This window comes from Mus musculus, chromosome 2, assembly GCF_000001635.26.
Source record: "Mus musculus strain C57BL/6J chromosome 2, GRCm38.p6 C57BL/6J".
NCBI lineage: Eukaryota > Metazoa > Chordata > Mammalia > Rodentia > Muridae > Mus > Mus musculus.
This window is the reverse complement of record NC_000068.7, coordinates 166,622,106-166,648,056: the sequence shown is the minus strand read 5'-3', so window position 1 is coordinate 166,648,056 and position 25,951 is coordinate 166,622,106. Positions and strand designations below refer to the sequence as shown.

General features: G+C 52.6%; 1 protein-coding gene across 1 annotated transcript in view; it reads left to right on the top strand.

The window, feature by feature from the left end:
• The window catches only part of Prex1 (phosphatidylinositol-3,4,5-trisphosphate-dependent Rac exchange factor 1), a 147,488-nt gene that overhangs the window by 65,776 nt on the left and 55,761 nt on the right, over positions 1-25,951 (top strand). The window contains exons 2-5 of the mRNA NM_177782.3: positions 1,012-1,083; positions 3,186-3,308; positions 9,638-9,742; positions 14,590-14,691. Of these exons, the coding sequence (NP_808450.2) occupies positions 1,012-1,083; positions 3,186-3,308; positions 9,638-9,742; positions 14,590-14,691 (402 nt within the window). The remainder of the gene's footprint in view (positions 1-1,011; positions 1,084-3,185; positions 3,309-9,637; positions 9,743-14,589; positions 14,692-25,951) is intronic.

The following is a 25,951-nucleotide window of genomic DNA, read 5'->3' as shown; positions in this document are numbered from 1 at the left end:
TGTGACCAGTGCCCAGTTAACCTGGGCCAGACTTGCTTCACATTCTGAGCTGGAAGTCTTTGTGGGAGACTGGCTTCAGTTTCCCTTAGGTACTGGCTTGGGTCGCTCTCTTTCCCTCCATGCCCTTTGCATTTTAAGCCACCTCTGCAGCTTCCCCTCTGGCCGCTCGGTCCCACCCAAGCTCTCCAGCCATCTACTCTCTCCTAATATGAGGATCTCTCTCTAGTACTTCGAAGGACATAGCTATAATCCCAGCCCAGGGATTGGAGGCAGGACTGAGTTTAGGCCAGGCAAAATATAAGGAAGGATGGAAGGGAGGGAGGAAGGAAAAGTGACTTTTGTTTTCCTCAAAAAGGAGGGGTGGTCTAGAGATGCAGCCCAGTGGTAGGGTACCTGTCTGGCATGCACAAGAGCCTGGAATTTCAGGCTCTTCAGGTCCTGGCACTCCCAAAACCTATCATCCTATCTGGTGACATTGGCTGGCCATCTTCTTACCTGGCCCCACATGCAAGGGGACAGGCGAGTGTCTCTGCACCCATGTGGGTGCTAAGTTGGCTCGGTGTGGGCAGAGCTGGGGCACAGAAGAGATGAGTCATGTTCGTCACAGTTTGTGGATATCTCTTTTGAGTCATATAAATGTCTTAAAGCTTAAAAGGAAAACACCAGGGAAAGGTGGTCGCTGCTCAACGGTCTGGGAGGTATTTGGGTGAGGAAGCGAGTCTGAGTGTGTCTCTTTGGGCTGTAGATTCCTGGGGGCCTGGGGCTCCGTGTGGTTAGCTCCACACAGGGTCAGGCATTGTAGATGCTCTGTGAGCCTTTGGCTGAGCAAGCAGTTGGGGGCGGGCAGCCCAGGAAAAAAGTCTGTCAGCAGGGGAGCTTTTAAGTCCTTGCCCCTGTACCTGACTGCGCAACCTTTCAGGTCCTGGCCAGCATTGAACCCCTGTCCTGCTGGCAGGGGCGACCAGGATGGGAGATGTGGCCACTCATCTCTGCTTGTTTTTGTTTCCGTAGGCCTTCCTACAGCGGATCCGGCAGAATGTGGCCGACTCTGTGGAGAAGGGCCTCACAGAAGAGAATGTCAAGGTGAGGACTCCCGTTGCTGCTTTCTGCTGTTTCCTGTTTCTCCTGCTGCTGCTGTTGCTGCTGCCGCTGGGCCTACTTCTTCTAGGTGTCTCTGAACTAACTCCTTAGTACTGCCTGCATCTGGCCCCCAGCCTGCTCTCAGCAGCCCTGGCACTGCCTGCCTCCTCCGGGAGGGGGGAAGGGAGGCTGTGCCCCAGGCCCCATTCTCCAGTTCAGCCTCAGTGTGGCCATTCTGCCTTCTCTCTTCCTCCTGCCCAGCTTGGTGCCTCTGTTCTGGGAGCCTGATGTCTCCTGCTGCCTGCCTACTCCTGCAGTGGGCATGGGTTATCAAGACAGGCCCACGAGTCATTGGGCCAGCTTCATTCTGGCTGGCGCTGGGGAGTCTGGGCGGTATCAATGGACCGTCTGTGTGCCTCTGAGGCCCATGCTGGCCAGCACTCTGACCTCATGTTTCTAAAAACCTTTGACTTTGTGCTCTGATTGGCCTGGTCCAGGGAAATGGATGCGAGGGGCTATGTGTATCTGAAGTACTCAACATTTACCATACATGTGGTCATATATGTGGTCAAGGATGGCCCCCCACCCAGTGTCCTGGCTTGTGTCAGTCACATGCATGTTTGTAATTCTAAGCCCACTCTTTCGCTCTGTTGGAAGGCAGTGCCACTACACAGCAGGTCCTGTGGTATGGGATGGCGGGGATGGTGAAAGTATGCTCCTTTGCTGGAACCTATGTGCTTGCTTCATTCATTCATTCATTCATTCAACAGATAATTACTGAGCACCTATAATTCATTATATTGATTTATTACACAGTTAGAGCTTAGAAGCCCTTATTTATCACTTAAACTTAAGCCTTGTTAGTTTTTAAGAAATTGCCTTTTTGTCGGGTCTTAATCTCCATCCAACAAGGGATCGGAGTCCCGAGGATGTGGTTGTACCACACCTGGGTTCTCTGTGAAGACAGGGAGCATCCATGGCCTGCCCACTGCCTCTCCCAGCTGTGAAACTTCACTGCTGTGATTGTTTTCGTCTTTTTTTTTTTTTTTTTTTCGAGACAGGGATTCTCTGTGTAGCCTTGGCTATCCTGGAACTTACTCTGTAGACCAGGCTGGCCTTGAACTCAGAGATCTACCTGCCTCTGCCCCCGAAGCACAGGGTTCAAACGTGTACGCTGCCACGCCCAGCACTGTCTCTGTCTGTCCTTACACTTTATGACAATGAGCTCTCTTGTGTCTGGTGTCTTTTGTGATCCTACATCTGTGGGATTTGTTTGTATTAAAGTGCGCAGTCCTGGCCTGTGCTTCTCCCTGACTCTGTAATATTCCACACAGGGGCCACGCCACAGTCTCTTCTCCTGTGAATGAATATTTGATCCATTTCCGCTTTGGCCCTGTTCTCATTTCTGAGTACGCCTTCTTGGTGTGCGTTTCTTGTTGCTTTTGGGTGTACACTCAAGGGACAGACAGTATTGGAGCCCTTTCACAAAGTCAGTACAATGGCTAGTTCTAGAACATTACCTTCAACATAACCAGGTTCAACCTCGCAAGTAGGTGGAATGAAAGGTGAACAGAGGTGACAAGCAGCCCCACTGGGGAAGAGGAGGGAGTGGGCTTCTGGGTGCTCTAGGCCCGGCAGGAACTGAGGAGTAGGCTCTGGGCCCTGGCCCTCCCCTTTCACCTTGCACTGTTGTGGGAACAGGACCATGTGAGCTTTGCTTATTGGTGCACCTTGCCCTGTGGCCACGGCTGCCTGGAGCTTCCGAGTGGCTGTGTTTGCATACAAGGTGATGCTCTGATACTCTGCATCAGAGCTGGCTGGGATGTCAACTCTTGCTCTTCGAGCCTCCGGTTCTCAGGGGTAAATCGGGGTGAGGAACGGCTTCTTGCTCGTGGAGATTGAATGAGTGTGGCAATCCAGCCATGGTCTGCCACTGGCCTGCACAGCTGCTGCTGCTGGTGGGACGGCAGCCAACAGCAGCGAGGCAGCCTGGCCCAGGGGAACCTCACCCTTTGATGCCTGCTCATGCCCCCTGGGGTGCAGCTCTTCTGGGAATGGCCCTGCTCCGTGCTCCTGACTGACGCTGGCTTTTTGGTCCGTTCTAGGTCCTCTTCTCCAACATTGAGGACATCCTGGAAGTCCATAAGGATTTTCTGGCTGCCCTGGAGTACTGCTTACACCCCGAGCCTCAGTCTCAGCACGAACTTGGGAATGTTTTCTTGAAATTTGTAAGTATGGGGCCCGCCGAGAGATGGGTCCGTGGGTGAGGATAAGGACCGGAGTTTGAGCCTTCAGTCAGCACTGCCTCTGTCGTGGTCTTTGTGTGCCCACTCCTGTGGTCTGGTTCTCCCAACCACCTCCCAAGAGTCTGTGGGGCATGGTCTTGTACACAGATCCCTGGCCTCAGCCTGCTAGGTCTCATTCTAGGCTCTTGGTGACTTACTCTGAGCCCCTGGGCCTCAGTAGCCCCTGTTCTTTCACCCTGGCGGAAGAGTTTGGAAACCATCTCCTCTGAGCTGCTAGAGACCCCCTAGAAACACAAACTTGATTGTTTCTCCCTTCTTCTATAATTCTCATGGCTCCACCCCATCAGAGACAAAAAAAAAAAAAAAAAAAAAAAAAAAGTCCCCACATCCCTGCAGGCCTGCCACTTCTCAGAACGTAACCCCTCGTCCAGCCACACCAGTCCCTTTGTTGGTCTAGAAAAGCCATTCTCAACGTGTGGGTTGTAACCCAAAGATCAACCCTTTCACAGGGGTCACCTAAGACTGTTGGAAAACACAGATATTTACTTACGAGCAAAATAACAGTATGAAGTCGCAACAAAAATAACTTTATGGTTGGGGGTCACCACAACATGGGGAGCTGTAAAGGGTCACAGCATGAGGACTGTTAAGAACCTAGAACATTCTAAGCTGTCCCCTTGGCAGGCCTCCCTTTATAATACTGGTCACATGGGAGTAGAGACCTTATGGCTTGATGGTCTGTCCCTGTGGGGCAGGTGAGATGGCTCAGCAGATTAAAACACTTGTTGTGGGGCCTGGTAACTGTCATTTGGTCCCCAGGACCCATGTGGTAGGAGGAGGGACCTGACTCCAGCAAATTGTTTTCTGAGCTCCACAGACATGCTATGGTACTCTCATGCCCAGACAAATACATAAGAATTTTCCTCCTCCTCCTCCTCCTCCTCTTCCTCCTCTTCCTCTTCTTCTTCCTCTTCTTCCTCCTCTTTCTCCTCCTCTTCTTCCTCCTTCTTTTGTATTTTCTTTTTTTCTCTTATTTATTAGATATTTTCTTTATTTACATTTCCAATGTTATCTCCTTTCCTGCTTTCCCCTCTGAAATTCCCCTCCCCCTTCATTTTCCTTTTTGAGATAGGCTCTCCCTGTGTAGCTCTGCCTGGCTGGAATGCACTATGTATCTCAGGCTGGTTTTGAACTCAGTGATCTGTCCGCTTTAGCCTCTTAAGTGCTGGGATTGAAGGTGTGGACCACCACACCCAGCTATACATACAATTTCTTAAAAAAATAAAAATAAAAATAAAAAAAAAGGAGAAAAGAAAGATTAACCCATGCTCACCTGCCCACCCCATGGACCAGCAAATGGCAGTAGGATAAGCCCAAGGTTGTGCCAACAGATCTAGACTTAGAAACGGCCACCCAGAGCTCTTCAGGTTTCAGATTCATGCTCTGAGGTTGAGGCCTCTGCTGCATCTGCCTGCTGGCTGGGGTTACTGTGAAGTCCTTTAAGATTATTTCATCTCAATACTTGAATAAATATACTTAGCAAGGTGTGTGGTGTCCCTGCTGGAGGGGACAGTGCCCCTGCAGACAGAAGGTGCTCAGGTGGCACTGTGTGTACTTGGAAGCTCCTGTTCACGCATCCTACCAGATACTCATCACCTGCCTCAGGCCAAGGCCACCCGAAGGTTCTGTGTGAGGTGCAGGGTCTGTAATCTCAGTGTCTAGGAGGCTGAGGTCGGGGGAGTGGGAAGTTCTTGGCCAGCCTGGGCTATGTCTCGGGAAGTAGAGGGTGTGGGATGGAGGAGACACTGGCATTACCCACACACCTGGCGGAACCCCTCCTCCAGGCAGTGCCAGCATCGGAGAAAGCAGCCTCCAGGCTGCCCGGGATGAGTCAGTGTTTTTAATTTCAAATCATGTTTTAATTTAAAATGTAGCTCCATCACCCTCTCTGCCCCCATGCTCAGGGAGGGAGGGCGTGAGTCACCGTGGCTCAGGAGTTTTACAGTAGCTGGAGGCAGGTGTGCAGGTGGCTTCATGGGGGTGGGGCAGCTGGTGAGGTTGATCTGTCTGGTCCCAGCTGGGAGGGTGGCAGAATGGGGGCGGCCTTGGGGCCTGTGCACAGTGGCAGCGAAGAGGTCCCACCTTGGTGCAGGCAGCCAGTCTCTTAGACCTGGGGCTCTTAGCAGGGATTTGGTTGCCAGCGTGAAGGAATGGTGCTATTACTGGTGGCCCCACAGGATCAACACGGTGTCCACTCCAGCCCAAAGGCCAAATCCAGCTTTGTTCCTCATCCTTATGTCTCTGGAGACGCCAGGCAGCATCTAGGCTGAGGGAGTAGGAATGGACAAGGCTACCCATCCCCTGCCACCTACTCAGTCTTTAGAAAGAACCCACACCCTGCAAGCTAACCGCTGTATATTGAATTTACATAATCAAGCTCCAAGTGTCCTCTTTCCTGTTCAGGGTGCTGTTCTAAGTATTTCACGCACACCAGCTCCATATATACTAAAACTGCAGGGTGGCTAGGGATGTGCCACACACCTGTCTTCCCAACACTGGGAAAGCTGAGGTAGGTGGATTACCTCAAGTACAAGGCCAGCCTGGTCTGCGAAGTAAGTAAGGCTAGCCTGGGCTAAAGAGTGGGCCCCTATGTCTCAAAACTTGACAGTAGCCTTAGAAGGTAGTTAATGTCACCACCTAGTTTACAAATGGGGAAACTGAGACTCAGAGAGACTAAGTTATAGTTTGAGTTTAAGTAACAAGTCAATATCACAACTGGGATTAGGCCTGAGAAGACATTCTGACACTGGAATCTGTCACCATCGAAAGTGACACTGACTCTTGAAGTACAGGAGGAGTCTGAGTGCCAGGCACGATGGTGTGAGTTTGCAGCAATAGGCAGGGCAGCCCTACTTCCTTCTGCTGGCACCCTATTAAGTCATTGGCATGAAGAGCGACGGAGATCAATTCAGATGGCTGTGTAGATGGTGGCTATGAGATGTTGGGGTCATCAGGTAACTAGGACCCTTCTGGGGGCCACTCAGGGTCAGACTTGGTGGATGTCATAAACAAGAACACAGGACGTAAGAGTGGCTTTTCAGGTAAGTATCCAGATATAGTGACTCATGCAGTATTAGGGATGTGCATTGTATAGTGGCCAGTTGGGCATGTGAAGTTGGTGTTTATATGGGCACCCTGAGTGGCCCTCTTCCAGGATGGAGGTTGGGCACCCTTGAGAGAAGGTGTTCCTCTTCCAGGATGAAGGTAGGGCACCCTTGAGGGAAGGTGTTCTGGTTGACCAAAGGCAGAGGGAGGTCCTAATGCTGCCATTTAGCAAGCTGTGGGGGAGAGATGGAATGACATAGGACCAGGCCCTGTGGGGCTTCTAGCCGAGGCCAGGACGTTGGGTTTTGTTCTGAGAGTTGTGGTTAGCTCAGGGGCGGTGAGTTTGAGTCCTAAGGAGGCTTTCTGCTTACAGAATGTGTGAACAGGTGACAGGTTGGGGACACTTGCAGGTGCAGCTGGCCGTTCTCCATCTTTATGGCCCAGCTGCTCCCTACCCTTCTCCAGGCCCTTCTTCCTGGCTGTGGTTTGGAGCTGATGGTACCTTCTCTGGGGTATTCTCATAGCTGTGACAATGTGCCTGGCTCCCCCGGTGGCTGGATCTTTCTCTTAGCCCGCTGCTGTATGTCCCCGTCCACCACATGTGTGTACAGCCATGTGTCTGTTCATTCTCTGTCCACCGCATCTGTGTGTACAGCCATGTGTCTGTTTGTTCTTTCCTGGCAGAGAAGACTTAGCTCTTCTGCTCCTTGGGAAGAAATAAGCCACACATGGAGACTTGATACTTCGAGCAAGGTTTCTGAATCTGCAGACCAAGGCTTGGGCTGGGGCCTGAGCATCTTGATGTGAGGACAGTGGGTGACTGAGCTTGCTGGGTTTATGGAGGGGAGCATGGCTGCTGTCTTAATCAGTGTTCTATTGCTCTGAAGAGACCCATGACCACGCAGCTCTTACAGAGGAAGGTGTTCAATTGGGGCTGGCTTACAGTTTCAGAGGTTTAATCTATTTCCATTATGGCGGCAAGCATGGAAGCATGTGGGCAGACGTGGGGCTAGAGAAGGAGCTGAGAGTTCTACATCCAGATCCACAGCCAGCAGGAAGGGAGCAACACAGGGGCTGGCTTGTGCTCCTGAAACCTAAGAGCCCATCCCCAGCAACACACTTCCTCCATCAAGGCCACACCTCCTAACCCTTTCAAGTAGTGCCACTCAAATTTAATATTTGATTAAATATTCAAATCTTGTGAGCCTGTGGGAGGCCATTCTTAGTCAAACCACCACAGTGCTACTGGCTACTCCTACCTGCTCCAGGCAGCAAGTTTGAGGCCTCCTCTTCTGGAAGGCTGAGGCAGGGGTGACCTTGTAGACCATCAGATGTAGAGTATCCGGTCCTTCCCTCTCTACGCCTGTGGCAGACATTATTAATCAATCACAGTTGTTCTATATCTTGAATCCTTAGGGGTCCTCAGAGTACTTGCCAGCAAGCTCTAGTTTCGTTGCCATTGGCTGGGGTCGGCATGTCTTCTGGCCTGGCTCCTTGTGGTGTAGGTGTAGGTCGGCAGGGAGGTGTTACTTCATTATATTTGAGCCTTGTGCTTTGCATTTTCTTCTTGGGATATGATGGGTTGTACCCAGTCGGCAGCTCTTGGCCAGCCCTGTTCTTTACAGTTTTAAATTTCTTATTTCTGAATGTGTGTGGTGATTCATTCTCTGTGTAGCACATGAGAGCCACACTCATCCAGATCCCCCAAAGCTGAAACTACAGGTGGCTGTGAGCATTTGGTTCCACAGTCTCCAAAAACACCAGCCAGAGACCAAGTATCTAAACACACTATCCTGTCGGGGATATTTTCCATTAAACCTTCCTGACCCTTGCTTCTCAGTGGGCAGCGTACGTTGCAGGTAGAGGTTGGGTTTCCTGAAATCCACGTAGTTCTGTGCACAGTAGCTGCTTTGAGTATGTAGCTTGACTGTTGTAATACCCAGATGGTCCAGGTTCACCCCATGATGTATGTACGAATGCATGCTGGGTAATCATGCCATTTTTTTTTTTTTATGTTTGTACTTTCCCAACAGTGTGTATTTATTGCTTGCTATCATGGCCACGCCTTGGAGGGCACCCGAGTGCCCGGCAGTGTTTCCCACGTGCTAGGTTGTTCTCTGCCCACACAGGTGTTGGGAACCTGTTATTCATAGAAACCAAGGTTTATGGAAATGGAGCTCCCTGGCCAGGGTCCCTACTGCTCAGGCAGTGTGTGCTGGGTGTGCCTCGCTGGCCAGTGCTCGGCCCGTGCCTGGTGTGGCCGTTAGCGCTCTCAGGCTGTAGGTGCTGTTCCTCAGGATATGCGCTCAGATCTGTGGAGCGCAGTGTGAATGTGGCAGGCTGGAGCTCCTGTTGATTGGAAACCCCCGTCCTTTCCTTCATTTCCCTTTTCTGTTTCCCTCCCAGGCGTCTGTGGAGGAAACGGTCCCCCTCTTGCTCCTTCTTTTGTCTCCCTCCCCCGTCTTCCTCCTCTGGCTTCCTCTTTCCTGTCCCCTCTGTAGGAAGCATGGACTGTGGAGCCGCTTTAGACACAGGATGAGCGCTTGCCCTGCAGACCCACCTCTTCCTTCCTTAGTTTCCTGGGGTCTCTGGTCCATCCTTCATCTGAGGTCTAGGCTCTGCAGGCCCCAGGCCCTGAGAGGCCTCCTCAGGACATCCTGGTTTGGGGTTTGACCGATTCTGGGACCCTTTGGAGTGGGGAATGCTTAGCCGAAAGCTTCCTGCTGAGAGCTCTCTTTTGTCCAAGTGTGAAATATGACAGATGCATAGCGACCTGGTGACCTTCAGGTGACCTCTGGGCTGGAAGGAGTCCACTTTGGGGCTCAGAGTCACCCAGAGGTCAACAGAGGTAGCCTCCTGTTGTGGCAAATCCCTAACATTTATTAGCACCACCTTGGCTGTTGAGGACACTGAGGTCCTGTGGGGACCTCAGATTCACAGCAGGAAATGCAGAGCTGGTGTCCAGGTCTGGGTCCCCTTGCTCAGCTCATGTCTGGGACGGGCTTCTCCCTATTGCTAGAAGGTCACAGGTCACACAGGCTGCCAGAGACAGACAGACCCGGACCTGAAGCAGGTTAGAGCTTCTGGATCTCTTCATCGCGAGGCCCGAGCCTGGATCCTCTGCAAGACCCCAGGGAGCCCCATCTGCCTTCTCTGCCTGCCTCTGCCTGTGCCCAGCGGCTCACAGCTCTGCCCTTGTCTTGCAGAAGGACAAGTTCTGTGTGTATGAGGAGTACTGCAGCAACCACGAGAAGGCCCTGCGCCTGTTGGTGGAGCTCAACAAGGTCCCTGCTGTGCGTGCCTTCCTCCTGGTGAGTGCCCGCCCTGCCCACTCTATCCATCTCTGACCTCCGGAGCAGCCCACAGTTCCTATCTGGGGATCTCCCCGGGCTATTTACAGAAACAGGCAGTGGCCAGGTTAGGGTCAGTTTCCAACTTCTGGCCTGAAGTAAAGGGAAGGGAAGGATCAAAGTGGATTCTGGGGATGGAACTCAGGTCCTCAGGCTGGTACACACCCTTCACCTGCTGAGCCATCTCGCTTGCCCATCTCTCACTTACTGATACAGATCTTATTCTGTAGCCCACACTGTGATAATTCCCATAGCCTCTGTGGTGTTGGGGTAACAGATACGTGCCATAATGCTTGGTAGAGTGTAGGCTTTATTCTGGTCAGCCCTGTGACCATCTAAAATGTCTAAGAAGGCATGAGGGTACCACCCCATCCTTTGTCAACAGTAGATTTGAGGACTTCGTGATGCCAGATGTCTCTCAGGATCTGTGCTTGAAGAGAGCTTGTCAGGGCACCAGTCCTGGACTCTGACCTTTGAGTCCCTGCACATTTGGCCAGGGAAACCTCGGGGACTCCATGGTCCATGCTGCCGTTTTCCCATGAGAAGAGAGCTCTGGCTCATGGAATCGATTGGTTCAGTGGTATAGCTGGGGAGGCTTTAGCCAGGCTCACAGGCATCTAACCTGCACCACAGCGTTCCCCCCACCCTCTACCCTCTGAGCCATCATCTCCACTCTGCACAGCCTCCTGCCAAGCATCCCCAGGCCTTTGATGCCAGCATCACATGGGATTCCCTCACTGGCACTCACTGGCACGTTCATACGCCTCCAGGGCCAGTGAGCATCCCAGGGCGGAGAATTGCCCCGCTCTTATCCCATTTTTGTCTCCACTCTGTCAAGCTTTCGTGGCCAGTTCTCCCTTACTCCTGCCGTCTGGACCTTTGAACTTTGCTCTTTGTTCTTGTGCTCATAAAACAGTCTGGGCAGAACACAAAGACAGGGAGGTCCCTCTGCCCTGGTCTCAGAGCAACATTGTCCTTCTCTAGTCCCTGCTGCCTAGGACCCACCCCTGGACTCTGCAGGGATCCTGGGGGCGGCGGGAGCAAGAAGAAGTCAGTGAAATGAAGGGGGCACTATAAAGGAAGAGTCCCCCACTTCCTTCTCACGCAGGCACGCAGCCTTTCTGGTGGGCTGGGCTGCCACGCTCTGGTGGCAGCTGCCCGGGGGCTGTGTAGACAGGGCGGCGTGTGGGGTGTTGTACTGTACCATCTGTCTCCCTCCTGGCTGGCATCTCATAGCTTCTGGCCACCTGCAAAAGAGCTGTCATGGATGCCATGGGAGGTGACTGTGCTGGGAACAGACAAGCTGGCTCTCTGTTGGAGATGGCTGTTCACTTGTGGAAGGCCTCGGAGACTTTGGCTTTCAGTGTTTCTGTGTCTGTTAAATGGTCGATTTATGAGTTCACTTGGTGGCTTTGTGTGGAGAGCCTGTCATCGTGAGAGGATCAATATTGGGTGGTACAGTAGTGGACAAAGCAGATGTCCCTGTCCTCATGGAGGCTGACCAGGTATACCTTAAAGATGTATTATGTAGCCTTAAGTTCTCTGAATGAGACATGGTGCTGAGGTTGGCAGGATCATACCACCCAGCTCATGGCCACTCTTAGACATTCCGGGGCACAGTCCAGGGAGTGGTGCTGCCCACCCCGGGCTGGGTCTTTCCACATCAATTAGCATAGCCAAGACGATCCCCACAGATGCCCATGGGCTGTTTGGATCTAAGTCTCCACAGGTGATTCTAGGCTGTGCCAAGTTGACAATTAGAAGTGTCATGAGACCCCACCAATGGACTGACTGGAGTAGTTTGTCCTCAGATGGTGGGGGAGCAGGCAGGCCAAGCAGGAATGCCCTTTTAGGTGAAAGCAAGGCGTGCAGAGGAGTCTGGAGCCTGGACTGCAGGAAGGAGCAGTGCTGGAGGAGGGAGCTGGAGGCTCTTCAGTCAAGGTGCTCTCTAAAGCCATGGGTCTAAGTGTGATCTATACCCAGAGAGTGAACGTGGATATCACAGGGCTAGGGTCGCCATGGGGCGGCACTCATCTGAGGGTCGTGTGTCAACAGGGGTTTTGAGGAATTCTGTCTCCAGGCCTGGAAGAGGCAGGAGAGCAGTGAACAGTCTGAGTGTTTGCTTGCTCTCCTTTCAAATGAAAGAGAGCCAGCCAGGGATGTAGCTCAGTTGGTAGAGCGCTCGCCCAGTGTGCGTTCATCCCCGAGTTCCCTACCTAGCCCCACAGAAACTGGGCATATTGTTGGGTGCCTGTAATCCCAGGTCTCAGGAGGTAGGGACAGGAGAATCAGAAAGCTCACAGTGATCCCTTCCTGACAGTGAGTTCACAGCTTGCCTGGAGTACATGAGACCCTGTCGCAAAGAAGAAAAGGAATAGCAAGACAATGTGGGTGTCGGAGCATTGGGACCGGTGGTGGCTGTGGTCATCCCGTTTGAATCTAAAGGACTTCTGGCAAGTCCTCTCATCCTCAGCTCTCTGTTCTCCTTCGCCTGGAACTGACATCATCCAGGCAGCTTGTGGTGAGGACAAAGGCCCAAGTGTGCGCAGTGTGGGGTCTGGTATCACCCAGCTGCCGCAGCCAGGACCCCTCCCCTGTGCCAGGGGCAGATGCAGAGGCTAAGGATGTGTGGGCAGCTACAGCCAGGATCCAGAATTGTGCCTCTCAGAGACGGGAGCCTATGATGATGCCCAAAGGGCTGTCGGGCATCCCTCCCTGGTCCTAAGGCCAACTCTGGGTGCGTAGTTACCCCATGGGAATTAGGGGTCAGCAGGCACACTCATTTCTGAGGCTATATGCCTGTATATTTAACCACGCTGGGATCATGGTAAACCATAGGAGGAGGTCCTGTTTCCTGGGAGGCCAGGCTAATTTCTTTCTGCAGAGGGGGAAGGCTGAGGTGCTGGTGATGCTGTCTCTGTGTATATACGCTATACTTGGTACCAAGACCGCCAACCTCAGACTTGAAATTCATGCTTCCTGTATCTACCAGATGAGTTCTCGTGTCTGAGTCCCTCATAAAGGGAAGACATTACCTGTGACATGGAATAAATTGCCTTCTGTGTTAGCACTAGGTGAAGGAGTCTTGAGAGGGACTGAGGAGATAGTAAAGGAAGTCAGGACCAGAGTTTGACCCCTGAACCTGTGTGAAAAGCCAGGCATGGTGGTACACACCTGTAATCTCAGTGCTGGAGGGCAGAGGCAGGTGGATCCCCGAGGCTCATTGGCCAGCCAGCCTCATGTAATTACTGAGCTCCAGGCTCAGCCAGGTGTGATGGTGTGGGCCCTTAATCCTAGACTTTAGGAGGCAGAGGCAGAGGCAGAAGCAGATGGATCTCTAAGTTCAAGGCCAGCCTGGTCCAGAATAGCCAGGGGCACATAGTGAAATTCTGACTCAGAAATAAGTAGATACAACAGAGGACAACTTGATGTTGACCCCTGGCCTCCATACCCACAAGCGGGAGCATGCACACCTGTAACTCCCCACGCCACCGTCTGTGGCTTACTGGTTCTGAAAACCCCAAACTCCAGTGCCTGAGCTGTGCACTGAAATAGTAACAGTTCCCAGTTCTTGGCTGGTTGGAGGTCAGGCTCTGGCCGTTGTCACATGCTGGGGCAGGAGAAGGCTTTGTGGGCCGGGCCCAGGATGAGCAGAGGCGAGGGCATTGCTGGGAGGCAGGGCTGCTGCTGCTGCTGGTGGTACTGGTACTGGGTAGCTCAGTCTACCCAGTGGTACTGGTACTGGGCTGGGTGTATATGGGGGCTCTGCTAACCACTGCAGAGTCCTGGTTCTGGACTTTCCCAGCTTCTAGGCATCCCCAGGCCACCACATACCCTCATTTTAGAAGTAAGATTCTCGGTTCCTAGCCTGTTGAAATCTGGGGTGACTCTGCTTAATGTTCGTTTTTTTTTTTTTTTTCCTCGTACATTGGGATGGAGGCACAGTTGAGAGTTCTTACTGGTCTTCTAGAGGACCAGGGCTTGGGACTCTCACTGCCTGTGATTCTAGATCCAGGGGACCTGAGGTTTTTTTCTGGCCTCCGTGGCATCCACGTGGAGTATCGTCATGCAGACAGACGTAGATACACACGAAAATAAACAAACAGAACAGCAAAACCCAAACACTTGGGTTTCTTTTTCTCGACGCCTTTAAAAGGTTTATGAATGGGGTTGTCCTGTCCATAACTTTCTGTTTTTCTTTCTTGTTCCAGTAGGTTTGGGGGTTTATCTGTGTTGCTGTATGTGACCCTGGTTCTCCCATGTTCCCTGATGTCTGGGGTGCTGATGTATGGCTACAAACCAATTTAAGCAAAAATGCTTTCCTTCTCTACCGAAGGTTATTCAGGGCTTCTCAGGTTTGGTCAGCCTAAATAAGGTTGTTTGACTGTTTGCTCTCTCTGTCTCTCTGTTTCTGTTTCTCTCTGTGTCTCTGTCTCTCTCTCTTCTCTCTCTCTCTCTCTCTCTCTGTGTGTGTGTGTGTGAGAGAGAGAGAGAGATTTCTCCGACCAGAATGGTGAAATTGTCTGTAAAATCTTCATTGTCAAAGTCTTTGGATCTGCAGTTCTATGGTCCACCTTAACTGCTGAGGCACTGTGTGTGGGGTGACTCCGTGTTAACACCGGCTATGGCATGGGTGAGATCAGGCCCCAGGCCCCAGCATGCGGCACCATAAAGGTTTCTGCAGAGTTTCAGAATTTGCCCCTCTCCTAGGGTCGCATAGCTGCTCCTGAGCACTATGTCCTGAGAGTTCCCACACTCCCGTGTTGTTCTTCAAGTCTATTAATGATGGTCTCTCATGTCCTTTGTAGAGCTGCATGCTTCTGGGGGGCCGGAAGACCACTGACATTCCTCTGGAAGGCTACCTGCTGTCCCCGATCCAGAGAATCTGCAAGTACCCGCTCCTGCTCAAGGTGAGACTCCCGTGGACCTGTCCCCAGGCAAAAATGGCGGGCTCTGCCGGCCTGCCACTGATAAGAGAAGCTGTTAGCTTTTAGGATCCGTGGTGTCTGGTGGCAGAGCTGGCCCTAGGCCAGGCGTGCCCAGCTTCTGCCTCTTTCTCTGCTGTTCTCTGGGCTTCCACAACCAACTTCATCTCTAGCGAGGCAGCAGATGGCTGTAGGCATCTGGACTCACACCCTGTCAAGTTTAAAGTCAGCAGAAGACAGTGAGTTTCTCTCTTGGAGTTCTGACGGACAGCCCGAGAGTCACTCCGGCTGTGGCCAGCCATCTGGGGCTGAGGGAATGGTGTATTCCAAATGGTTTGGATTTGAGTCATGTGGTTTGACGTTAGCCAATCATGGGAAACTTTGGCTTAGCCCTCTGATCTTCTTCCAACCTCCTTAGACCATTGCTTTTCCCTTGGTCATTAGCCACTGGGTAGTGCTATGCTCTGATTGGCTAAGATGGGACCCACATTCTGCTCTAGTCCAATAGCAGTGTGCAGAGCAGGACTGTGTTCTGATTGGCTGAGATCTGGGTCAGGTGCTCTGCCCCTGAACCTATTACTTTTTACTCAGACTTGAGCCTTAAGCCAGTTACTGAAACCCATATGCCACAGCCCCAAGGAGGGACAGACAGGCTGGCACCAAAACCTGGGCTCTGCTGGCGGGGCATGGGATGACTAGGAAAGCCACCCATGCACCTGCTGTCACCTTCCCTGCTAGCCACCTTGGCCTGGTCTTGCCCGAGCGGTCCAGGGCAGCTCTGACCCTTGACAGCTTCATCCTCAGCTTCAGAACCGACAGGCAGGCAGGTCCCAGGCTGCGTGGATGGCCCTGTCCCCATCTGCTGCTTGGTTCTGTTTTCCCAGACTTTACGAATGGTGGCTGTTGGCTAGTGCCAACCCTGACTCTGTCCCGACGCCTGTCTGATGGCTGGCTTGTGGGGCTTCCTGCCGGCAGGCTAATCTAACTGACTGCCCATGCCTCGTTCTTGAACCTGCTCGCAGGGGCTACTTCTGTCTTTGTTCCATGAACTGCAGGGAGGGTAAGGATGGTGCTGAGGGAAATCTCAAGGTGAATGACCCTGAGCATCTGAGCTGACAGCATCCTGGAGCTGTCAGCACTGCTGGGGTCATGGTTCTTCTGTGTGTGTGGACACCGGAGGCCAATCTTGGGTGTATGTATTCTTCAGAGCCATCTATCTGTCTTTGAGATAGAGCGCCTTAGTGGGACCTGGACCTTAGCCTGCCTGGCTGTGGAGCTCCAGGAGCCTGCCTTCCTGTCTCTGTTTCCCCAGCACAGTGCTTACAAGCGTGTGTCACCACACCTGGCCTTTGTGTGAGTGCAGAGGTCCCAGCTTGCATCCTGAGGTCGGACCCTTTTTCTTCCACAGCAGGACTGAGCCGTCTCTCCAGCCCACGCAGCGTGCTGTGCTAACACATGAAGCTGTGGGAGTGGGGCTCAGCTCTCCCTGTGTTTCCTCCGGCCATGGCCGCTTGGACCTCTGAGGGACTCCCCAGGAAGCTCAGCTGCATCCTCCTGTGACTTCAGTGAGGGCCCGGGCAGTGGACAGACTGGGCTCTGAAGCTGCAGGCGGATCTGGCCATGGAGCCTGAGCTGTCCCTTGGAGGTGGTGCCCCTTGGTCTGTCCCCTACCCTTTTGTTTTGCATTCACACTAGTCCTTAGTTCTCAGAAAGACACAGGTTGTGGGGTTTAGAGAGAGATTGGGGAGACCAGGGCCAGATCCAGCAAGTAGTTTGCTCTTGTAACTCATGAGCTGAGAACTTGTGCTTTTGCAAAGCTTTGAAACAGAGGGGAAAAAAAAACCCTCAACCTCCCACCCCTAAGGCAAACCAAAGCGAGCAGGAGGATGTGCTGCTGATGGCAAGCCTGGCTGCCCACTCTCTGGCCCTGTCGAGCACCTCGATGGTCCTGTGTTGGTGCTGGGCTTGGTAGTCCATGGCTGCCCACCCCTCAGTGGTCCTGCCTTAGGGCTGGGCTTGGTAGTCCACGGCTGCCTGTGTGAGCGAGAGTTGCAGCTGTGCAGTTTATTAGTGCCAGCTCTTGAGTCAGTCATGCCACTCCTTATGCCTCAGTTTCTCCTTTGTAGTGCAGAGCTTGTAACCATGGTGCTTCTCAGTTTGTTATGCAGTGAGGGCACACCCCTGCAGTGTAGTCAGGAGGGTGGGCGAGGCCTTAGGGACACAGAGAAGGGACATAAATGGCTGTGCCAGAGCACATGAGCTGCTGCTGCTGCTGCTCAGTCCCATTCTAGAGTCTTATCCCTGGCTCTGAAATCAGGGGTAAGAAGCAGCAGGCCCGGGAGCTCAGCTGCCCCCATGCTTGGGGGTGAAGTTTGTAGGGCTCGTCAGTTCCCTAAACGAGGCCTGAGAGGCTTCATGGCTCAGTGGTGTGTCCGGTTTTCTGGGTTATAAACCTTGATCATCTGACCCTTGAGAAAGAACCCTTATTTGCAGCCCCAGAGCTGAGCCGAACTGCTAACCCTTTGGTTTCTGGGTCCTGACCAAGTCCGGGGTCACAGGAGCTTGCAATGAAGCAGGTTTATTGATACATATCAGTAACCCAGGTGGGAAGACCTGTGTGGCTTCAGAGCTTGGTGGACCTGGGGCCTGTTCCTTTTTCTCTAGAGCCTGGGGTTTAGTCCCATAGGGCTCTTGCCCCAGGAAGATGGAGGCAGCTGGGGCAAACCGCTGGCTGCTTCTGCAGGAAGCACCCACAGGAAGTGGTGGAGGTCTGGCCTTGCCCTCTTGACAGCTGTGCACACTGCTGCTCTCTCTTCTGCATGTATCGGGAGCTTGGGGACTGCTGGGGACCAGCCAGCAGGGCCCGAGATTCCTGTGGAGACATGCACACTCCCTGACAGACAACTGCTCAGTGTCCCCCGCCTTGGCTCCTGCCACTGGAACATTTGCATCAGCAAGCAGCAGGGCTGAGGGCCCTTTACACCCTCCTGGGAGGCCTGCTTTGCTCACAGTTTCCAGGGCTTTCTAAAAGATGACCCTGCGAGCGCAGCAGCTGACTCCAACCCCAGCCCGTCCCCTCAGATGGCAAACATGTACCCGCAGATGTCCTCCGTTTTGTGAGGCCCCTTGTTCCCGCTGAACTCCCGGTGGTACAGGCTGCAGGGTTGGGGAGCCTGGGGTGGGAGAAGAGTAGGCAAGAGTGAAAGCCTTTTGGGAACAGCCCCCAAAGCTGAACTTGAACACTGCCTAAGAATAGCCGGAACGTTCTATTTTGGCTCTTCAGCCCGGGCTCAGGATAGACAGTTGGCATTTTCAAGCTTTATTGAGTTTTCCGTCAATGTTTCCAGGGAGATGATTCAGAGTTGGGGTGACGACGCCTTGATATGTAGCAAGCTGGTCCCTAATGGGAACCCAGCCTGACACTGGACCTTTTGATTGTCTGCCGATGGTACCCGACCCTTGCTGTGGCTCTGTCCTGACCTGGCTGCTGACATAGCCTTGGATCCACAGCTGGAGTAACAGACTCCAGCCTGAGCCTTCTGAGTCTCCCACTGATGGATCTATAAGGATCTTGGTGTCATGGGTCTTATCCCTGTGTGTCTGGCTTTTGTCACTTGTGGCCTGGGTTTATACTTTCTATCCCTTTTCATGACTGAGTAGTATTCCCCTGTGAGCTGGGCTGTACCTTACTGTTCATTCATTGACTGGTGGACATTTAGGAGCAACACTGCTATGATCATCCACAGCTCTTAACAACCCACCCCCACCCCGGTCTCCCTGCATGCTGGCTCTCATCTTCCCAAGAATGGCTCCCCTCCTATCCTACCTTCTGTCTCCATTCCAGGAATCAACACTTCATGCTGGTGGTCTCTCAGGCCAAGCCTTGTGTTATCTATGTCCCCCAACTTGCTCTCCCTCCATTTCAGTTGGTGAAGAAGTCCTGTTGACTTCCCCATGGAGCCTGCCCAGGGCTGGCTGCTTGCTAAGCCTGCCCTCTGCCTTGCCCGAGGCTGTTTCCAGTTCCATCAGGTTTCCTTGCTTTCACCCCAGCCTCTGCCTCAGCCCCTGGCCCTCCTACCCTGAAAGTATCCCCCTGTGTTCTCATACAGTGCCTTCGATGGGAGTGTGCCCAGATCACCCCTTCCAGGGCTTCATTCTGCTTTTGCCTTCTTTTAGCCTTGTGACTTCTTTTAGTCGGCTGTGTTTGCTTCCTCAGTGGGGATGGTGCTTACCATCCTGATTCTCTGCATAGATTGAACAGTTTTGGGGGACGGGGGACTTGCACTGGCACCTGTGTGTGCCTGGATTGGACAGTGGAGTCGGGGAGGCTTGTGCTGACACCCAAGCGTGCCACAGGCATGCCAGGGGAGGATTCTCTGATGCTGTTGTGGGATTTTTATTTCCTCTTTGAGACGCAACCGAAGCTCTGTGCCTCAGTGTCCTTGTGTTGGTAGTGCGTTATAGTTACTGTAAGTGGCTGGATAAAGAAGGAGTGGAAGGAACTCTGAGATCCTTCAGTGAACACAAGCTATCTTGATTGACACAGGTCTGCTTCAACCCTGATTAGCCACACACTTAGTTTGGTCCATGTTTCACCCTCTTACAGTTGAGCTGTCTTTGTCCTTCAGCTTAAGAAACTTCAAGAAGCACCAGAAAGGCCATGCCTACAGTCTGACATGATAGCATTATCCTAGCTCAGTTGCTTCTGTTATTGTGTATACTGATGTGAACTCTGTCCATCTGTCTGTATATGTCTCTCTCTGATTCTCTGCCTTTCCTGGGGACAGGACCCAGAGCCTGCTGTATCCTAGGTAACTGTATCCTAGGTAACCTGGTCACTGAGCTGCAGCTCACCCCCTTTTATTTTGAGAAAGGTCCCAGTAAAGTTGCCCAGGTTGGCCTTGAACTCTCCACCCTCCTTCTTCCTTAGCCTCCTTAGTAGCTGGGTGCTGTCCTGTCCTGTCTTCTGTCCATCCCCTGCTGCTGTTTCTCCCCATCTCTCTCTAGGATGGTTTACTTGGTGATTTTGGGGGTAAGTCACTCTTGTTTCCTGTTTTCCTGTTTTTCCTGCTGCAGCTGTCCAAGGAGAGTCCCAAGTATCTGCAGTTTTCCCGTTGTCTCTGGAGCATCATGTCTCTAGAGCCTGGGGGTGGCTTCCTTGGGGGCCTGGCCCTCCTCTGAGGATTGTGGAGATTTGACCATAGGCTGCAGACCTGGGCCACATATACAGCAGTGCTCCCCCAGATAAGTTAGGGCAGCATGGATCTTGACATGGCTGGTCCTGCTGAGGGGTAGCCAATCTGTACCCCACCAGTGGTCATTTGTAGGTGAAGACCCAGGCCTGCACAGGCAAAGCCACAGCTAGCCACAGGATGGTGGATTGGGACGATGCTGGGTAAGATCAGCTGTGTCTGCACTGAGCAGAGCACCCCCACTGGAACTGAAGAGCCGGCACCCCTTGCCCCCGCACTGCTGGCCCAGGAGCTGCGAGTCCGCCACATATTATGGGTTCTGTCTCTGCTCTTCTTGGAGGCCTGGGTCGCTGGATCCCCACAGGGTAGAATTGCTCAAGATATTTGCATGGAGTTTGCATAGAGCATCTGTGTCAAGGCTTTCTCTGCTGTGGTGGACATCTTTTCAAGTTCTTCTAGAAGTTTTCACTTCCTGTTTTCTTACTTCATTTTTTTCTTTCTTTGGTGTATGTGTGTGTGTGTGTGTGTGTTGTATGGGTGTATGTGTTTGCACATAGTGTTATGTACTTGTGATGTGTGTGTGTGTGTGTGTGTGTGTGTGTGTGTGTGTATGTGTGTATTCACATGCTTCTGTGTGGAGGCCAGAGGTCAGTATCAAATGTCTTCATCTATTGATCTCCATATTTATTTTGTAGACCAGGCTGGCCTCAAACTAGGAGATTTGCCTGCCTCTGCCTCCCGAGTGCTGGGGATACAGGCTCGCATCACCAGGCTGTCTCTGCTTTTGTCACACAAGTGCTGAGGACCCAAGCTTACTTAGGTCCTCACTTTTGTAACTGAGGCACTTCCCCAGCCCCTCCTTTTCTTTGAGCAATCCCCTGTCTCAGTCACTGTTCTGTTGCTGTGAACAGACACCATAGCCAAGGCAAAGTATAAAAGAAAACATCTAGCTGGGGGCGGGGGAGGAGGTTGCTCTCAGCTTCTGAGGGTCAGTTCATTGTCATGGTGGAAAGTGTGGTGGCAAACATGGAGAAGTAGCTGAGAGCATTATATCCTGATCCAGGGTAGCAGGTGGAGAGAGAAGGGTGAGGGGCAGGGAAGAGCCTGCAGTGGGCTTTTACAACCTCAAAGCCCATCCCACACTGACACATCTCCCCCAAGGCCACACCTCCTAATCCTTCCCAAACAGTTCTACTCCCTGGTGACTTAAGCATTCAAACCTATGAGCCAAGTGGGGGCCGTTCTCATTCAAACCGGACACCTTTAGATGCTCTCCACTGTTATCCGCAGCATCCTAGAGGGGGCACCGGACCCTTTGGGCTGCGCTCTCTGAGCTAAGTAGAGGAGCCTGGTGCAGGGGCCTTTGTGAGCAGAGCTTACATAGAGAGGTCCAATCTATACTCAGCCTCAGAAAGTAGGGTTGTTGCTTTGTTTGGTCTAGCCTGTGGTTGGCACCCCTTCCTTTCTGGGCCCCTCTTTTCTCTGCGGAGATGATGGCATGGCCTCTTAGCCTTGTGTTGACTTTCAGGCATCTGGAAGGCCAGGGTACAGGCAGTGATGGGTTTCATTGAATCTCCCAGTAACGAATCCAGCGTTGTCTTTACACTAGTTTGATGACCACATCCCACTGGTGACTGAAAAACCTAATTTATCATTCTATGTCGTTAGCCACCTCCACACCCAGAAAACCTAACTTACACTCGCTTTTTCAGAAAAGAGTGGAAAATAGCCAGGACTCCCAGCAGGGCCTGCTTCAGCCAAAAAGCAAACAAACAAAAACCAACCAACCAATCAAACAAACAAACAAACAAAAAGTGTTATCTGGGTCCCCCCAGGCCAGTGTCTCCAGCTCAGTTGGCCCTTCCCTCAGGTGGCTTCCCCATCAGTCACCAGCAGCATCAGGCTTACATCCTCAGGAAAAAGAGGGCTTATCCCTCTGAGCCCCCCAACCTGAGTCCTGGCTGAAGCCCTTGCTGAGTGGGTCTTGGGCTCCCTTCCTGAGGTGGAGGTGGGAAGACCCAGGCTTCCGACACGAACCTACGCTGGAAGCCTGCCTGTAGTGGCATCTCTGGGACCCATAGCCCAGGAGAGGGTCAGGAATGGTGGGTTTAGATGTCCCATCTGTCTTCCAGTCTTCCTCTTCATGTTTTCCCATAAGCCCTTGTTGGGCCCCATGGAGACCTAGCGAGCAAGCAGTTGTGTATCACACCTGACCTTTTCTTGTTGCCTGGCTGGATCTGGTGTCAGAAGCTCATGTTCTGAGTTGTACTCTGTGGCTGTACTGTGGCAGGACCACCCCTACTTTGGGGGCAGGATGGAGTCGCTCAGAGTCATACCTGAGGGCACCACCTTGGTATAAGTGATTGCAGGAGGTAGAGGCATGAGGTGGCTTGCAGAAGCCCAGGCCTGCTGCCCTGTTTCCTTACTTCCTGGAACCCCAGGCTACCTGTGAAACCACACAGGGTAGAACGACGCTGTGCAGGTTCACACCCTGGCTTGTGTGGTGGCCCGCTGTCCCCCCTCACCCAGGGCTGGCCTCTTCCAAACAGTTTTACAAGAGCATACATAACAGAAGGAGACCTGAAACTACCATCTACCATGCCCCACTTCCTGTCCGTGGTCTTGGGCTAGAGGCTCTGTCGATCGTGCCTCAGTTTCCTCTTTGGGGGTGGCAATGCTTGGCTATGCTGGTTTCCGTGCTGGTGTGCAGTCAGTGCTCCTAGCTGATGCTGTTGTGTGATCCCCACCTGAACAGCTCTTGTCATTACTCTGGCTGTATAGAGACAGCAAGAAGTGAGTTACCGTTACCACGGAAACAATAGCAACCATGATAAACCCGGTGCTCACTCTGTTTGCCGAGAAGTTCCCGTTCATTCACTTCTGCATCTGTTGCTGGGTCGCCAGGGGATGCTACCTGGTTTCGCTGTGAGCACATTCTGGCTCAGAGAGGTCAGTTCACCTGCTCGCAAAGGGTGGATGTGGGCTGCCTCTGTCTCCTGGCAGCAGGGTCTGGGAAGCAAGATGCACAGGAGACTTGAACCTCTCATCGATGCCCCTAGTGATGGGGTGCCCACTGCTTTATAAGGCAGACCTCTTTCTCAAGGAAAACTCTAACCATCATAAGGATGTAATTAACTCCACCCAGCCACTATCCCCCTCGTCTGCCTACTAGACGCTCTGAACTCCAGTGGGGCCCAGTGGAGTTTTTTGGTCATCATTCTCCCAAGGTGCTTAGCAAAGAGCTTGGAGTTCCTTTCAGAAATACCTCTTGGACCCTGTAAGTTCATACAGCTGTCACTTTGGGTGTGGGTCCCGGAATTTTCAGGCTGGCAGTCTGTCTCCTTGGAACCTGGTTCTGTTCTGACTTTACCCAGAGAAACCTGAGTTTAGCTGCGTTCTGAAATGAACAGGGAATCCCACCTTTCACCACGTAGATTGTAGGTCCCAGGGATCAAAGAGGGGTTTGGGTGCGGAAGCAGCCTCCATTGATGGGCCAGCCCTCTGCATGGCTCTCTTCATCAATTTTATTTTTAAAGAAATTGTTTTATTTTTTAAAATCTCGCTCTGTGTGTGTGTGTGTGTGTGTGTGTGTGTGTGTGTGTGTGTGTGTGCACCCGTGTGCATGTGAGTATGGTTGCCAGAGGGGCCAGATTCCTGGGAGATGGACTCAGAGGTAGTTGAGCTACCTCGTGTGGGTGTTGGGAAGTGAACTCTGGTTTTTTTTGGAAAAGCAGCAAGTGTTAACTGCCCATCTGGACCCCTCCCCCACCCCACATTATTTAAAAAATTTTTTATTATATTATTATATATTTATTTATTTGTGTGTGTGTGTGTATGAGAGAGAGACAGACAGAGAGAGAGACAGAGATAGAGACAGACAGACAGACAGAGAGAGAGACAGAGATAGAGACAGACAGACAGACAGACAGACAGACAGACAGACACCCTGGGTGACTGTCATCAGGTACCTTCTGTCTTTTATTCGAGACAGTCTCTCATTGGTCCTCACCATGTAGGCCAGGCTAGCTGGTCTACCCTCTTCTAGGGAGCCACCTGTCTCCACCTCCTCCCTTACCATTTCTGGGCTTATAGGTGCCTAGCTTTTTAGGTGGCTCTGGGGATCCAAACTCAGGTTCTTACAAGGCAAGCACTTTACCAACTGAGCTGCCCCCTTGACCCCCTAGCCCTGGATCATCTTTTTTGCTGTTTGGTTGTGATTTTTGTCTAGTTTGGACATGGTTCCGTAGTCTCTTCTTCCCACCTTTTGGACGTGTCCTCGGGGACATGGTGAGGACTTGACGAGGTAGAGTGTCAGGATCATGAGACTGCTTTACGTGTGTGTGTGTGTGTGTGTGTGTGTGTGTGTGCCTGAGAACACATTGCCTGACCTGGGTCACAAGGGCTCCCTTCTCTGTTCTCCTCTCTCAGTTGTATGGTCTTGGTTCTTCCATTTGGAATTCAGCCCACTAGGTTAGCTCTTGGTGAGGAAGTGGCCTGGTTTGATGCTGCACTCTGATGGATGCGCGGCCGAGGCTTCCCTTTCCCAGGAGTGCCCTGCAGGGTTGAAAGTGAACAAGCCTGTGCATTGTGGGGTTCTCTCTGATGCTCAGTTCTCTCCCACCCGACTCCTCTCCCTGTAAGAGCCTGAGTGGCATGCCTGGAGGAAGCAGCCTGCACAGAGGGGCAGGGGCAGGGGCGACTCTCAGTTCTTGGAACTTCATGGAGCGGAGCCAACACTCCTCTGTGGCCCGAGACACCAAAGTCTGCACTTCCCCCCCGCAGCTTGGGCCACTTACCAGCCTGGCCTTTGTGCTTAGTTTCTGTTCCCACCTTCATTGCTGACCTCAGGCAGAAATAGAGGCAGGGGCAGTCAGCTGGGAACAGGAAGTGTCTGAGTGCTGGGCATTGACTGCCTGGGGGGACCCCTCCAAGGAGTGGCTGGACTTTTAGCTCAGGCTGTCAGGGGTAGGAGACAGCTGCTGTCTGTGAACAAGCCGCTGCTCCATAATGGCCTCCTGGGACACTTATCGAGCTGACCAAAGTGTGGCTGGTGCCTGGTCGATCCCTTGCTGTCCCGAGCAAGCTGGTGTCCCTGAGTTGCAATCCCAGCCCCTCCTCCCCAGTGGCTTTGGCTACCACAGTTTCTTTTGTCAGACAGTCTGGGACCTGTCTTTCAAGCCCAGCCAGGGGACTAAGGGTGATGCTGAGGCTGGGATGTGGGGGTGGGGGTGTGGTTGGCCTGTGCTTATCCAGTTAGTAGCCAGAGCCACCCTGGTACCCAGTGCAGAAGTAAGGGACATTGACCGTGAACACAGGAAGTAGAGAAGTGCTTGATGGCAGGCTGGTGGGTGGGGTGTCTGGTTCAGGAAACTTCTTTGATGCTGTCCTAATGCCCTGACCGAGGAAGGCGAGGACCTGGCACAGGCATTGCCACCTCAGCATCGTCAGCACTGCTGCTGGCCCTTAGGTCTCTTCCACATCTCACTTACCACACCTAGCGAGTGGTTGGATTCTTGTGGTTGTGATCAGCCGGGAGGTGAATTGGTACAGCGCTTGAGTAGCATGCAGGAAGCCCTGGCTCCTGCCCTCAGTGCTGCATAAACTGATCGTGGTGGCACACGCTTTAAATCCCAGCTCTTGGGATGCAGAGGCCGGCCGGGGGATCAGGAGTTTAGGGTTCTTCAACTACATAGTAAGCGTGAGGCTAGCCTGGTCTACACAAGGCCTTGTCTCTGGAAACCACTGTCCGGCTTTGATAATGTCCTGGCCTGTGTCTGAGACAAGAGTCAGCTGATGGCAACCGGGCTGGATGCTTTATGCACTCTGCCCTGTGTCCTCTGAGCAAGAGGCCTGTTCGTTTATTTACCTTTCAGTCCTGGGGACTGAACCCAGGGTGAGCCTTGGACATACGCATAGGGGAGTGGTTACCAGTGAGCTGTGCATGAGCCCCAGTAGGCGTATCCCCCTGTCCAGTTCACTAAGAGAGCTGGGGTAATCAGTGTCTGTGGTCACCTTTGTGACCTGCCCATTTCTGTGTTCTGTGACCCCCTCCC